Source organism: Mandrillus leucophaeus, unplaced genomic scaffold (genome assembly GCF_000951045.1).
Source record: "Mandrillus leucophaeus isolate KB7577 unplaced genomic scaffold, Mleu.le_1.0 Scaffold202, whole genome shotgun sequence".
NCBI lineage: Eukaryota > Metazoa > Chordata > Mammalia > Primates > Cercopithecidae > Mandrillus > Mandrillus leucophaeus.
The window spans coordinates 657211-673373 of NW_012102055.1; the positions used below are offsets into that span (position 1 = coordinate 657211).

The 16163-nt window shown below is 35.6% G+C and overlaps 1 protein-coding gene across 1 annotated transcript in view; it reads left to right on the top strand.

Moving 5' to 3' along the window:
- The window catches only part of MACROD2 (MACRO domain containing 2), a 584358-nt gene that overhangs the window by 484325 nt on the left and 83870 nt on the right, over positions 1-16163 (top strand). The window contains exon 6 of the mRNA XM_011979458.1: positions 5831-5908. Coding sequence (XP_011834848.1) covers positions 5831-5908 — 78 coding nt within the window. The remainder of the gene's footprint in view (positions 1-5830; positions 5909-16163) is intronic.

Here is a 16163-nt window from a genome sequence, read left to right on the forward strand (position 1 = left end):
TAAGAGCAGATTTGCCTTTGTTTACATTGCCAAATGGGAAAAATTAACTTGATTGAAAGGGTAATTAAGCATTTCTTTTTCCATCATGGTCCAAACCGGCTTCATATCCAGCTGTTCTGTTTTCCATTGTGATGATTCTTTGTCGAGTCGCTGACTTAAAGACGGCCAGGGTGACACTGGTGCACACCTTAGTGCTTCCCTTACTATCAACCTTTATTTTGTAAATGCACGGTAAAAATCTCAGTGAGAACTGTCCAACTCAGGTAGGTGGATAATGAGGGAAGAGTGGGAACATTTACAAAGAAGTGTTGCTGGAACAAAGATAATTTGAGCAAATCAGATTAGCTTTGTAAGGTATCTTAGGGAGATTATCCAGCTCAACACCTTTAGTTCCTAGGTGCAGAAACTGAGATTATGTAAAGTGCATGAATTTCCCTACAGTTATGAAGCTTGTAGCTCTAAATTCTGAATCACAACCCTATGATTGAATCTCTCATTTGCTTGTATTTTCAATAACAACTTGCAGAAGAATATCACCTTCAGTGTAAGAATGAGCTGTTTCACACAAGTTTATTGTTTGAAATGTGTGTTTTGTAATAGAAATCAAATTCATTATGCATTATGGTAGTTTTCCTAGCCATGTCGCAAAGACTGTTAGCACAGGATGATGATCCCCAAAATCTGAAGCCCTTCTGGGCCCAAGCATTTCAGATAAGGAATATCAACCTGTCCCTGAATTCCATAACTCTGGGAATGATTGGTCACCTTTTAATGGAGGTTAATGAGACCATAATGAAGACAAATGACCAACTACAGCTCATCTGGGTCTCCTGATGCCCTGAGCATTGTCCTGTCTATGGGCCCTGTTACTTTTCAGGTAAATATAGTTCAGCCTTGTTTATCCAGCTTCACTGGGACCAAGCCCAGTTCAGATCATCAGCATCAGAATAGTCTGGGAATGTGTTGCAGGATAGTTTTTTCCTATATAAAAGAATAGCCGCCGCAAAGTTTCAGTAAGAACATTATCGACTGGGGAGACTCTCGTTTATTTAGAAAAGCACCTGGTTCAGATGGAGGAAAAATTACTTTGTCCTAATTGCTTCACATAATAAGCCAGAGACTCTAACGAGCAGGCCAGGATAAATGTTTTGCATGGTATAATCAAATCAGTTAACAAGAATCAAAGAAAATCCAGGTGATGGTGTTTCTGTGCAATTTTTGCATCAAGCTCTGGTACTCCTGTGTAGACATTTACGCATTACAGAGAAAGACTATTTTATGTTTCGGTTTTTGTGTATAGCATTTTTTTTTGTTCAGACCCATTAGAACTTCTATACCAAAATGACCTCCTATCATCACTCTGAATAATAGTCAGGGGCTTCCTCTCTTACTCGGTGCATTTTTTAGACCACGTAGCTTGAATAGTTATCTTCAAAGACAGTTAATCATGCAGTCAGTTTTATACTTTATAATCACCTCTAATTTTGATGCAACATGGTTTTTTGCCAGTTGGATTATCCCTCTCATTTATTTAACACATCTCTATATTTGTTGGCTATTTTCTCAAATCACATCTACCTTAAGAATTCAAGATTTGCCATCATTGATTAATTCATGGCGCAGGAATCAAGCTCAGTAGCTAATTTCTCAAAATGGTCTGGAAAATCTTTTGTAAAATGGCAGTATCACTGGCATTGAGGTACACATTTTAAATTATTTTTAACCTTGGTGGGTTCATAGAGCTAATATGGTGGATGCTATCTTCTGCCAGAAATACAAACATATACACACATTTTGCATATCTTTTCAAAAGGATTGGTAGACACATATAGCATACCCAGGGATCCCTGAGGGTTAAGAACTTTTGTTCTAAAGGGACATCTTAGATAGAGATAGTATTTATTTTCACTTACAGTTAAGATATTTTTGTTAAAAATTCAATAGTTTCATCATCTTTTGCCACAGCTTAAATCCATACATGTAATATTCCATGTAGATATGTGTAATTAACTGCATTGAAAGTGACCTACTTTTCAGAATTTCTGTTTTATGAGGTTTTTCATTTTATTTTAATCTATTTTAAATATTCCTTTAAACCTTTTCAACTTTCTAAGTGAGGGCTTTTTCTTTTTTAATTTATGAAAGTGTTTCTTTTTTATTCTGGTTAATCTTAAAAGCACATCTATCTACAGCCCTTTGGCTTGAATATTTGATTTAATATTTGCATTTGAAAAAATTCTTTAAATATGACATTGACCTTAAAGATTTTGAAAGTCAGAAGCTACATATAAATTTAATTCCAGTTCTCTGTTATTAAAATAACATTGACTGAATCTCAGAATTAGGTGATAACTATTTTACACGTTTTTGAACATTACCAAATGATAATTTTTAGAATTAAATAAAATGCAAATCCAAGGGGCTGCAAGAGTTTACTATATGCAACTACATTTTTAGTGTAGTTTACAGAACTTACATAGAAATAATAAGTTATTTTAGTGGCCATATACACTGGTGTCTTAGTCCAGGCTCCTACAACAAAATAGCATTAACTGGGTGGCTTATAGGCAACAGCAATTCATTTCTTACAGTTCTGGAGACTGGGAAGTCAAAGATCAAGGCACCAGAAGATTCAGTATCTGGTGAGAACTCACTTTCTGGTTCATAGATGGTGCCTTCTAACTGTGTCCTCACATAGTGGAAAGGGTAAGGGGACTCTCTGGGACCTTTTTAAATCTTTTTCTTAAGGGTACTAATCTCATTCATGAAGGCTCCACTTTTATGATCTAATCACCTTCCTAAGGCCCCACCCCCTAATGCCATCACCTTGGCAGTTAGAATTTCAGCTTAGGAATTTTAGGGGGACACAAATATTCAGATCATGAATATATATATTTTCTTTCTCCATCATTATGAGTAAGGATTTCATGTACCTATCCAGTGCAGCTTTCATCACCCCCTAAGCAGAAAAGCTGCACTGCCACTTCAAACCTACAACTAAACATAATGTAATGAGATCCATGATGTAAAAGATACAGAATCAAATCTAAGCCTGCTAAAGGTTATGAGACTAGAAATTCTGAGATCCCTATAAATAAAGTAACTTTGCTGGAAACCATCTTCCATAGGTACCTGCTTATTTGTGAATATTGTCATGAGGTTATATAGTACTTTTCCTCCTACTTTATTGATGTGTGGAGGTAGAACCATTTCTGGAGAAAAGTCTCACATACATGACAGTGAGCTTGTGGGTTGGGTGGTGGGTCATGCTGATATGAAATCCTTGTCATCACATAAAGACATGTATATTTGTGTGCACACATCGAATATACTAAAACGGCATTTTTCTAAAATGCATATTCTTTCATATATTTTATTTCTAAAGTCAGGGCTTCTCTTAGAACTGAAAATGTGTTATACTACATAAAATAATAGTGCAAAGAACAACTGATGGTATCTTGGATGCAATGAAATGCATTACATGGAAACATATCAGAAGGTGCCTCAATAATGTTAAAGCAACTCCCCAAGAATATTGAAATTACAAAGATAATTTATTTGCTAAAGACACAGATTTTGGTGATAAAACAGATACAGTCTGGTGAGCAATTTTTCAAACGCTTTCACCCATCTTATGTGACTCATTAGATCATAAACTTGTAAACTCAATGTAAATCACCATTGAAGAGACATTTCTTATTGATATTTGGTGCAGAATCATAATGTTTATGTAACATTATGATTAACAACAATGAATTATTGTTCAGTGTAAATGAATAAATTTTAACTAAATACAAAATCTTGGATAATTCTATAACATTGATGTTGAGAGAAATTAATGTTGTACAAGACGAAATATCAAATAATATCATTTTTAATAAACAACTAAAACTAAAACACTTTCAAATTTAAAATTTAGCCTGATCTATATAATACCTTTTTAAATCATTGTATATTTTTAGTGTTCATGTGAGAAAAATATTCAAAATTTTTTTTTCAATTGGCATCTTAGCTCCGAAATTAAAAGAGCATTTTTTAATGGGAGCTGGTTTAAAACAATTTGACATGAGTTACATAACAGTTTGGCAAATGTGTCTGTGCTCAGTTTTGCTTCCAAATTTGGACTTTTAGACTTATTGTCAGTCTCAGAAAGAAATAAGAAGCAGTGCAGATAATTAAACATTTGCCTTGGGGGAATTATTTGCAGTTAATTAAAGCCACACACTTCGGGTATATATTAATACTTGCTTCACTGGTTATTAAATTTGAATCATATGTTAACTACCCAGGTTTCTCACTTGTCCATCAAATGTTGCTTGTGGCAGGTTCAAGAAACAAACTTTCTCATAATATTCCAAACCATGTTGTTTAAAGCTATCTCCTAATTTTGAGAGGAAATGAGTGGAGAGAGACAGAGGGAGGGAGGAAAAGGAAACAAACAAAGAATAGTTTGTTTTAGACTCCATCTGATTCAGCTCTGTTAGGGAGTTAAAACTCAACCAAGAGACACAAATTCAGTAGAGAATCCGTTTGTAAGTAATCAAGGTGTTGGTGTACCACCCCCAGCTTTCTCCATGGCCACATGCTTACAGGATTAGCTTATGACTTTTAGATATCTTTGGATTGCTTTCCTTACAGCAGCATGAAAAATATCTACTAGACTATAAGCTCCATGAGGGCAGAGATTTGGTGTTTTGTTTCCTGTTGGCTCCCCACCATCAAGTTTAGTGAGGTGTGATGGCTCACACCTATAATCCCAGCACTTTGGGAGAATGAGGCAGGAGGATCCTTTGAGGCCAGGAGTTCAAGACCAGTTTGGGCAAAATTACAAAATCCTGCCTATACAAAAAATTAGAAAACTAAGTGGGCATGGTGGCCTATGCCTATGGTCCTAGCTACTACAGAGGCTGGAACAGGAGGATCACTTCAGCCCAGAAGTTTGAGGTTGCAGTGAGCTACAGTTGCAGCACCGCATCCAGCCTGGGTAACAGAGACACTTTCTAAAAAAAGTGCCTGGCATATACTTGGCCATTATTAAATGTTTGGAAAATGAATGAGAGATCTACTTGCTGTCTTCCTGTTGATCCATTCACAGGATCATTCCAATGCTTTTTTAAACAGCCTCCAGGGAGACCTAAATATTTAGCAAGGAGCCCTTTATAGTTTTGCAATAGCCCATAGTCACGGAATCCTTTTAGCCATGTTTTTTTCCTGTAACCATATCCTATAACAAAATAATAATAATAATAAGTGTACAATGATTCCATGTTTAAATGTGCTAAACGAGGGAGGGAATGACCTTGCAGAGACCAGAAGGTCTGCATTCCTTCTATGCTATTGTTCTACTGTTATGGTTTCCGAGGAAGATGAACTTAATTACCACTGGATTTCAAGGTTCTGTATCTGACTTTTTCAAGGACTCAAGACTCCCATATGTGAGCAACCACAGTAATGGAAGCATTAAGAACATTAAAATTAGATAGTCCTTTAATCTTCTCTATTTTGCCTTCCTTTTTTATCCTTTCCTACAGTTCTAAGACTTTCCCTGATGCAAAAAGATTGCTTTTATTTTCTTATTTGTTGCAAAAAGATATCCCAGCTAGCTACATCTCTGCCTTTGTAAGCTTTGAGCAGATATCTCACATAGTACGGGGGCGGGGCGGGGGGGTGGGGAAACACCTATTTATTGGCAAACATATGTATTTGCGGTTATTTTTTAAAGTAGTAAATTCTATTTTTCCTCAAACATAAGTCTATCATGTTAGTACTGAAAGCTGCTCTATTTCCAATTTAAAAATGCTGACTAAAGGTTTTGCTTGGTGGTTGTTAGATTCTGCAAAGGATGACAATATTACAAAAGGCGGCGAAGTGACAGATCATTCTGTGTGTGACCAAGATCATCCCGATGGTAAGTTGTGAAATCCTTTATTAGCTTTTCTTTTCTTCTGCTGTGAAATAGGAAAAAAAAACCCCACAGACTTGAATTTTTCTGGAAAAATATTGAATTCCAATAACACTTTATTAGCACTGAATACCAGTTGAGCAGTAGCTGCCCTCTTTAGATGACACTTTTGCTTTCCAGAATCCTCATCACTCATTACTTTTGTGCCAGGCTGGCTTCATTTATTTTGTTTTTTGTTATTTGCCTGAATTCTATAAGCACTGGGTTTGCAAACACTGAGATGAATGTGTTGTAACAATGAGAATAAATATTTCATTGAAAAACATGGAGAATAAATGCAGGGGATTAAATCCACATATTCTTGGGATATTAAGAAGGGAATATAGAACAAACAGAAATGAAACAATCTTTAGAAAAATAACAGAAAAAAAAATGTCCTGATGTAAACCAGTTCTTCCACCCAAAACATGACAGTACACATTATATTTATAGGCAAAGGAAAAACTCATAACAGACATCTGCATAGCTTCACGGAATTTCTGAAGATAAATGATAAAGGCTTTTTAAGCATAGTCAAAATCAGGTAGTAATTAAAACCACCAGAATCAGATTAGCCTTAACTTTCTTCTTCCACAACCCTAAAAGCTAGAAGAAAATAGTCACAGTTTCCACAGCTCTAAAGGGCACAGTTTCCATATTTAATGAAGTCATTATTTATACATGAAGTCAGAGCAATATTTTCTCAGGAATACAAAGATTAAGAAAATATGCCACCTTGTTATCCTTTCTGAATAAACTAACAGAAGGCCTGAGCAAAAACAATAAATATAGAAAGGAAGACAAAACTCAAGACTGAGGAAGGCACATTTGAAAGGGACTATATGGTAAGAGACTAATTAAATGTATGAAAATGTTGACATAATTATGTTCTATCAAATAATTTTGAAATAACTATTCAAAATTAGGATCAAAATGTCTTACCTAAATATATGTCTTTAACTTTGAAATTTATAGTATGTGTTGTTTGAAAATGAGAAAAAGGAGAGACTAACATTCAATAATGAAAGTCTAACTTAGACCATTTCTCCTACTGAAGACAACTAACAAAAAATACATATATTTATGTATTATATATTATACATATACATATGGAGAGAGAGAGACTATCTAAAGGCATCAGTGAGCTAATAAGATACTGAAGAACTGTAAAGCTAAGTTCTGGGAAGCAATGAATCTCCAGATATGTTAGCCCAGAATTTGAAACTCTTTTTACCTTAGGGCATTTGCTGATTCTACAGAAGGTGTCTGGAGCTCTGTTGCTGAAAAAGGCTATGGCTCCTGATAAACTCTCTGTTTTGGGGTTGAAACCCCAAAGATATGTATCCTAGCAGAAGAATGAATGAGCAGTAGATTGGCCTTGGACTGCTGCCCAGCTTCAAATCATCTCAATCCCCACATTAAGTTAAGACCAGCCCAGATTGCTAGTCCCCTCAGGCATCTAAGAAAAGCAAATGTAAAATATTTACCAGGAGTGAAAAAGAGTGTTATAGGCTTCAAATCATTTATGTAAATAATTTGCAAAATATAATGTCCTGCACACACATAAAAAATACCCCCAAAAATGAGGGAAAAAGGGTAACATGAAAAACAAAACAATAAGGCAAGAGAAGTAAGTTCATATGAGCTGAAAATATTAGAGTTATAAACACAAAGTATAAGATAATCATGTTGAGTATGTATAAGGAGATAAAGATAAGATTGGAAATTTTAGCTGAGAACTAGGAATTCAAAACAAAATAAATTTTGCAATGAAAGAGTCTAGAAGTAAATGATGCTGTAACTGAAATTAAGAATTCAATGAATGAATTTATGATTGAACAACATATTAGACACAGCTGAAAGAAGATTCCTGAACTAGAAGTTAGGTCAGAATGTACCCAAAATAAACAAAAATAGTAGGGGAAAAAGGATGGCAAACACTAAAGAAAGGGAAAAAGATATTAAGGATCTTATGACAAAGTCTATCACAAGTACAGTTGGAGTCCCAGACAGGAAGGAGGGAGACAATTGGGCAGAAGCAATAGTTGAAGAATGTGGTGAGAAATTTCCCATATTGATGAAGGACATCAGAGCCAAATGTTCCAAAAGCCCTTTGAACTCCAAGCAGAATAAATATAAATAAATAAATCCACAACAAGACCCATCATAGTAAAATTCCTGAAAACCAAAGAGAAACAAAACATCTAAAATCTATCTTCAAGCTCTTGGACTGATAGCTGACTTTTCAATATGGATAATGAAAATAAGAAGATAATACAACAAAATAGCTGTGAACCAAGAATTCTAAACCCAGGGGAATAGTATGTTTCAAAAATAAAGGTAAATGAAGGACGTTTTGGACCAAAAAGAAAGGCACAGTTCATCACCAGAGAATTCTGGTGTTCTGCAAGTAGAAAGCTATTAATCCCAAACAGAAGGCCAAAGATAAAGGAAGGAATTAAGAGCAAGGTAAATGGTAATTATTGGATAAGTCTAGATAAATATTGATGGTATAAATCAATACTGACAGTAATGTCTTATGGAGTTAAGATATACATAACCTTAAAATATACCACAATAATGGCATTTATTGGAATGAGGTAAATTAATTTTAAGTGTTCAAATGTTTTTCCATTAACATGAAGAGTAAAAGTACCAATTAGTGTTGAAACTTTGTCTCAGTGGCCCCTGAGAGTCAGGAAATGAGGTGAGCCCTGTAATTGCCCAGCTGGCTGCCTGGAGAGTTTCCAGGCTGTGGTGCAGAGAGGAGGAACCCAGAGGGAGCCCAGCAAACTCTCCACATTGAGGAGACAGAGGTGAGAGTCCTAGGAGGCCAAGGTAGCTAATGTTTGCAAGGTAGCATTCTACAGAGAAGAGAGCTCCACAGAGGGAATGCTCAGAGGTCTACAGAAGGAACCCCTCAGTCTTCAACTGGGTAGGAACACTAAAAAAGATCTGAAAGAGTAATACCTGGAGCTTATGCAGGGCTAGAAGAAGTGCTTGTTCACACCAGCCAGGCTGGAAAGCCTAAACATTCATAAAGAACTCGGAAGGTTTTTGCCTTAGTAGTGGAGCAAAACAGGCAATAGACTAACTGCTTCTCCTGTCCTCCCCAGTAGAGCTTAAAAGTGAGACTTGAAAGGATCAGAATATCTCTTGAGTAACTTAACTGCATTTTAGAATGACGCTCAAAAATATTTATAAAAATTATAAATATATCTCATACCCAATAAAGTAAAATCAACAAAATTACCAGGCATGCAAAGAAGTATTGCAAGACAACTCTCCATGAGTCTTTCGTATTTCTGCATATTTTGTGAGCAGAGGCACTACTTCTGTCTTTGAAAAGGATCATGTTTCTCTTCAAATTAAAGAGCATACATACTTATTGTGCATTTTAAAAGATTGAGAGAGTCTTGAGATTCTCTGATATGGTTTGGTTGTCTCCCCACCCAAATCTCATCTTGAATTGTAGCTCCCATAATCCACACGTGTTGTGGGAGGGACCCTGTGGGGGGTAATTGAATCACGGGGGTGGGCTTTCCCATGCTGTTCTCATGATAGTGAAGAAGCCTCACGAGATATGATAGTTTCATAAAAGGGAGTTTCCCTTCACACACTCTCTTGCCTGCCACCATGTAAGACATGCAGTTGCACTTCCCTTGCCTTCCACTATGATTATGAGGCCTCCCTAGCCATGTGGAACTGTGAGTCCATTAAACTTCTTTTCTTTATAAATTACCCAGTCTTGGGTATTTCTTCATAGCAGCATGAAAATAGACTAATACATTCTCTAAGTTCAAGATTCCTCCCCTATGATATCACCCACTGAGTGTGCAGGAATCAGCTGGTCCACCTATGGCACCATGTGGGAATCAGGACTGAGAGAACAGACACTAATACTCTGGTTACTGTGATTTCTCTGAATAATAAACTGTTCTTTATCTTTGACCCAGAAGTCTTTGTCTTATGTCAGCATCCATGGAATTGTGGCTCAAGCAGGGTAAAATCTCAGAGTCCTCATAGTTCTTGACAGGAATCAGGAAAGTATGACGCACAGGAAAAGAAAAGTCCATAAATGGAACTCAACTCATAAATGATGCAGATGATAGAGTTAATATGAATGGGCATGTTAAAAGTTGTTATAACTGTATTCCATGTACTTACGAAGTTAAAATTAGGACTGACCATGTTAATTCGAGACAAATAAGTTATAGAAAGATCCAAATTGAATTTCAAGGAATTCAAAACACAGTGCCTGAATTAAAAATTATACTTGATGAGAACAGTGGCAGATTAGATACTATAGAAGAAAAGATTAAGGAATTTGAACATGTAGCAATAGAAGCCATCCAAATAGAGTAAGTGACCAAGGGAAAAAAGAGCATCCATGAGCTATGAGACATCTTGAAGCGTGGTTGTAATTACAATATACATGAATGTGAATCTCTGAGGGTGAATGTGGGAGGAAGGGACAGAAAAAATATTTGAAGTAAAGGTGATTAAAAATGTGTCAATGTGATGAAATTATGAACCCACATATGCAAGAAGTTCTATGACCCCAAAGCATAAGAAACGTAATGAAAATTACACCTAAGCACATCATAATCAATTTGTTTGACACCAGCAACAAAGAGAAAAATCGCAAAAACAAGCAGAGGAAAATTACAAGTTACAGACAGAGGACAAAGATAAAGATAAATCAGGCCAGTCACAGTGACTCAGGCCTGTAATCCCAGCACTTTGGGAGGTTGAGATGGGCAGATCACTTGAAGTCAGGAGTTTGAGACCAGCCTGACCAACATGGTGAAACCCCATCTCTACTAAAAACACAAAAATTCGCAAGGCATGGTGACGGTGCCTAGAATCCCAGCTACTCAGGAGGCTGAGTCAGGAGAATCACTTGAATCCAGGAGGTGGAGGTTGCAATGAGCCTCCTGAGCTGAGACAGCACCACTGCACTCCAACCTGAGTGACAGAGCAAGACTCTGTCAAAAAAGAAAAAAAAAAAAAGATAAATAAAAGGTCTCATTGGAAACTAGAAACTACAATGACATGCAAAAACATGATGAATCTCACAAATGTAATATTAAACTAGAGAAGGTATGAAAGCATATATTGTTTATTATATAATCTCATATATATCAAGTTCAAAAAGCAGGAAAAATATTAACATTTAGAAAGGCTTGTTTAGGTGACAAAACAATAAAGAAGACCTAGGTAATAATCACTATGGTAGGGTTTTGATTAAACTTTGGTGATTGGAGAGGAGATACTGCCTGGGAGGGGGCCATGAGGGAGCTGCCTGGCTAGATGGTTATCATAAAAATATATAGTTTTTGTATTTGTATTTGGTTATTTAATTGAGATCTCTATATTTTTGTGTGCTTTTCTATATGTATGTTGCAATTTTATAAAATTGGCTAAAAGAGGAAGAAAGAAAGAGAGGAAATGAGGAGTGGAATGAAGAAAGGAGGAAAGAAAGGAAGCATCAATGGCAGAGGTTGTTGTAAAACTAGATTATGGCTGGCAGTAGGAGGAGTTACACATTAGCCTGACTCCATAAATACGGCTCAAAAACTAAAAATCCCACCATGTTATGGATTCTGACAATATGTTACCTTTCAGAATATCTCTGAAAAATTGTACAATAATCACAAATAGAATTGAATAATAATAAAATTAAAAGGAGATATCTTATTTTCTAAATTCCCCAAAAAGATCACATGAGAGTATACTCAGCAATGCAAATAATAATAACTAGCAGCGTAACAAAAGCCTAATGTATCAAATAAGATGACAGAAACACAAGCAAATGGTTATGACAGTAAGTGTAATTAGGTTACTTTAATAAGTGTAAAAGCCACGCGGATTGACTTAAACTCAATACAAATGTAAAGCTTTAAAAGTATAAAGTTAGAAAAATGTGTATTTGGGAAGGGAGCATCCAAAGAAAACATGAAGAACTACTTTAGAATCTATTCGGTTAGAAGTCTAGCAAAAAAATCTCCAGTGACAAAGAGTTGGTTATTTGATATTGATAACAATTTAAATATCTGATGAAATATAATGATGGGGTTTTATGTGTCAGATGATATGGTAAGATACAATACAAAAAAAAAACCTGTTGAAAATGTAATGAGGAGTTCCCAGATACAATATTATTAGTCAATGGCAGAACAAATAGACTAAGAATGACATGGAATGTTTGAAAAATGTGCTTAACAGGGTAGTCCTTGCTATAGGAATAGACAGGCTGGTCAATGAAACAGATGAAAGAGTTTAGAAATAGACCCAAGTAGATCTGGGATTTCAGCACATATTCTGGCTGACATTTCAAAGACACATGACTCAATAAATGACATTAAAACAACTAGTTGGCCATTTGGAAAAATAAACTGAATCCCAACCTCATTCCTTACACCAACATAAATTCCAGAAGGAACAGAGATGAAACATAAAAACGAAACTATAAAAATACTGGAGCAAAAGAACCAAAGATTATTATTCAGCACTAAAAAGAAATGAGCTATCAAACCATGAAAAGACATGTAGGAAACTTAAATGCATATTACTAAGTGAAAGAAGCCAGTGTGAAAAGGCTACATACTGTATGAATCCAATTATATGACATTCTGGCAAGGCAAAACCATGGACACAATGGTAGCCAGGAGTTGTGGGGTAGGGAGGGATGAATAGGAGCACAGAGGATCTTTAGGGCATTAAAAATACTTTGTATAATGCAATAATGGTAGATACATTTCATTATACATTGCCCAAACCCATAGAATGAACAGTTCCAAGAGTGAACCTTAATGTAAGTTATGGACTTCAGTAGGAGTTACATGGGATATCTCTGTACCATCCTCTCAATTTTGCTGTAAATCTAAAACCACTCTACAAAAATAGCATTTTTAAAAAACAACAAAATAAAAAAAACATTACAGGCTGCTTTTTTAACTGTGAACATATACTTGCAGACACAGGATGGTATGCATATGTTATGAAATGCAGGCATATGCATATCTGTAATGTGTCTGCATATGTCAGTATATTGCATAAGAGGAAAATAGCAAAATTGTAATAGATAAATGTTGACATAATAAATAAAGGTTATAATGAAATTAAAAATGAAAACTAGTGGGAAAATATTCTCACCTAAATGACAAAGAGCTAATTTTTTTATTTGAAAAAAGTGTGTGTGAACCAATAAGAAAAAACAGAAACAATCTAAGAGGAAAATGGACAAAAGACTCCATTATAATTCACAAAAGAAGATATACAGTCATTATAAATATGAAGAGATGCTCTATCTCTTTATTATATAAAGAAATGCAAATAAAATAGTATCCTCTCTTTTTGAACTAGGTAAGATTAAGTGGAATTGAAAATATACAAAATTAGTGGAAATAGGATTTCCAAACATGCCTGCATCATATTAGTGGGAGACTGAAAGGCATAACCTCCTCATCAGCAATTTTGGCAAAACCTAATAAAAGGTAGAATGTTCATACTTTGATGGAAAAATTATGCCTCAGAGATTTATCCTGAACTAATACCCACCCAGACTATGGAGATATTTATTCACTGAAATGTTTGCTGCAATATGATGTTTAATGGCAAAAAAAAGTGTAAACACCTGAAAGCTCACCCATAACATGGAATATTATGTATCTTTTAAAAATGAGATTTCCAAATCAATTGTAATGACAGAGGATGATGCTTATTAAAATAGGAAATAAAAAAGCAGGACTCAAAGTGTAAATAAATTTTGATCCCAACATCTATTTACATATTTGAGCATATGTCTGCATCTATGTGTGTATACACATATATAAGAGAAATATGACAACTCACAATATTAAAACTGGCCATCCCTTAGTCATAAAATTACCCACAACTCTCAATGCTTGTATGCATTTTTAGTGTATCCATAAGGAAATTGCATTTCTTTTGTAACAAGAGAAAAATAATTTAAAAAATAACTTACAACAGGAAAGTAAGTTTTATTGGCTCTAAGAGAAAACCAAGGATGTCTAGAAGATAATCAAATTCACACTAATCTAGGCTTAACTTTTGCTCTTAATCTGGGATATTTTTAGACATTTTTATAAAAGTACATTTTTGAATGTTAGCAGCAATCAACTTTCAAGTTTAACAGAAAGACACAATTTACATGATTTCTTCAACACAAGCATCAAAGAAACAAAGTCTTTGTTCTTAAGAAAACTTGAGCATCTAATAATCTGCAAGCAATAAAATTATATTGTTGCTATTGTTCAGAAACAGTCCATTTACAAAGTGAGTTTAGGTTTATCCCCTAGAAATGCTGAAATCTAGACTGATGTCCCCAGACCAATTTTTATGCAAATTAATTAAAACTAAAGCATTAGCTTGAGCCAAACTTAATTACCAAGGCTCCAAGAAACAGTCATGTGATCTATTTCTAAAGAAAAGCGAATGAATTTTTGGATTATCTGTTCTAATGGTCTCCTCCCATAAGTATGGCTGATTGAGTTCACTGCATGAAAAATATATACATAAACTGTGGAATTCTTTGTGTTCTTTTGTTTCCTCGGCCAGGAGGGATTAGGGCAGAGGACAGTGGGGAGAATTCAACTAGTCTGAATATGAAGAGGGAAACATAAAGCTTGCCCCCATGGGGCCAAGAAAGCAAGATGGAATGTGTAAGGTCTGCAGGCACTGAGGAGAAAGGCAGATGGGCTGGAAGCCCCGAGGAGTCATTAACACACAGCAGGCCTGGGTGCAGCGCAAGGCGCTCAGGCATACCTTGTCTTTATGCAGTAGGTCAAATCCTGCCTCGTTTTCAAAGCTAGGCACCTTGTTTTGTCTCTTCCCCCATTTTTAACTGTATTTAAGAAAGATGAGGAAAAAAAGACATTTCTATTTCAAGAAAAGATTGTCAAACTATGTAAAGCACACAGGTGAAACAAATCAGGAGAAAGAAAGAAGTTTAGAGAGCCAGGAAGAGAAAATTCAAAATAGCGCTTTATCCTCAAAGTCAAGGGTCAAGCCTTACAAGTCACAGACATTCCCTGGTGTTCATCAACAGCCTCAGATGCCACCTCAAGCAGGCCCACCTTTTCAGCAGTGCCCCGGGCTCTGTTGAATGGTGACCTTCTCATTCTTGATTGAATTCCTCTGAAAATTTATCAAGTGGAGCACTGGGACCAGGGGACACAGAGGAATACAGATTTTGGCCACATCCCCTCTCTGGATGCTCCACTCTTTCCCTTCGTGGTATAGACAAAGTCAGGTCACAAATAGTGAGTTAAAAGTCTCTGCAGCGACCTGGTGTGATGATTAGGTGCAATGGCCAGTTTCCTATATCAACAGTGATAGAAAATGAATCTCACTCAATCACAGTGAAGGTTCCCTCTCAGTATCAGCCACCCAATAAACAAACGTCAATGTGACTGGAAACTTCATCTGAAGACATAGCCATGAACCTAGGAGATTACCTAGTTCCACAGCCTTTTTTCTTTTCAGTAGATGATGAAATTAAAGGCCAAAAAGTTGTGATTTGCCTAAAACATCCAGTTATCTTTATTCCCATTCCAGGGTTATCTGCAACAAATATAATGTGTAGAGTGCTTAGTAGCATAGGGGACTCTACCTTGTTGTTAAAGGATGCAAGAGAAAGTAAGTTATAGTCCTTAATGACTATTTACAGACCTTGATGAGTACTCTAATAGAGGTCCAGTGAAATAGACATTGATTGATGACTTCGTATTAAATAGCTGCTGGGAAGGAAAATATGAATAAAACAAAATTTCTCTCTTAATCTGATAACAGAGACAAACACAGACACAACTACATCACGGTATGATCAGGATAATACTAAATAGATGAATGGGCAAAAGAACTCAACAAGCAAAGATATGGAAATGATTAATTCTGCCTAGTGATTCCGAGAATGCTATACAAAAAAACTAAGTTGCTAGTTTAGCTGTGAAAGATGAGGATAATTTTCCATATAGGAAAGGAAGAAAAAGGGTATTTCAGCCATTGGGAACATGTGCTAAGTAGGTACAAAGGCAAGAAATAAAGTAATATATTTAGAAAATGATGATTAGGTTGGTATATAGAGAGCACAGGGAAAGATAGGTGATTTGGCCCAAAGACAGAAAAGAGAGACATTAAGCAGAAACAAGAATTGCTTAAAAGTTTTGTTTCTCAAATGTTTTTTTCTTTTTTTTTT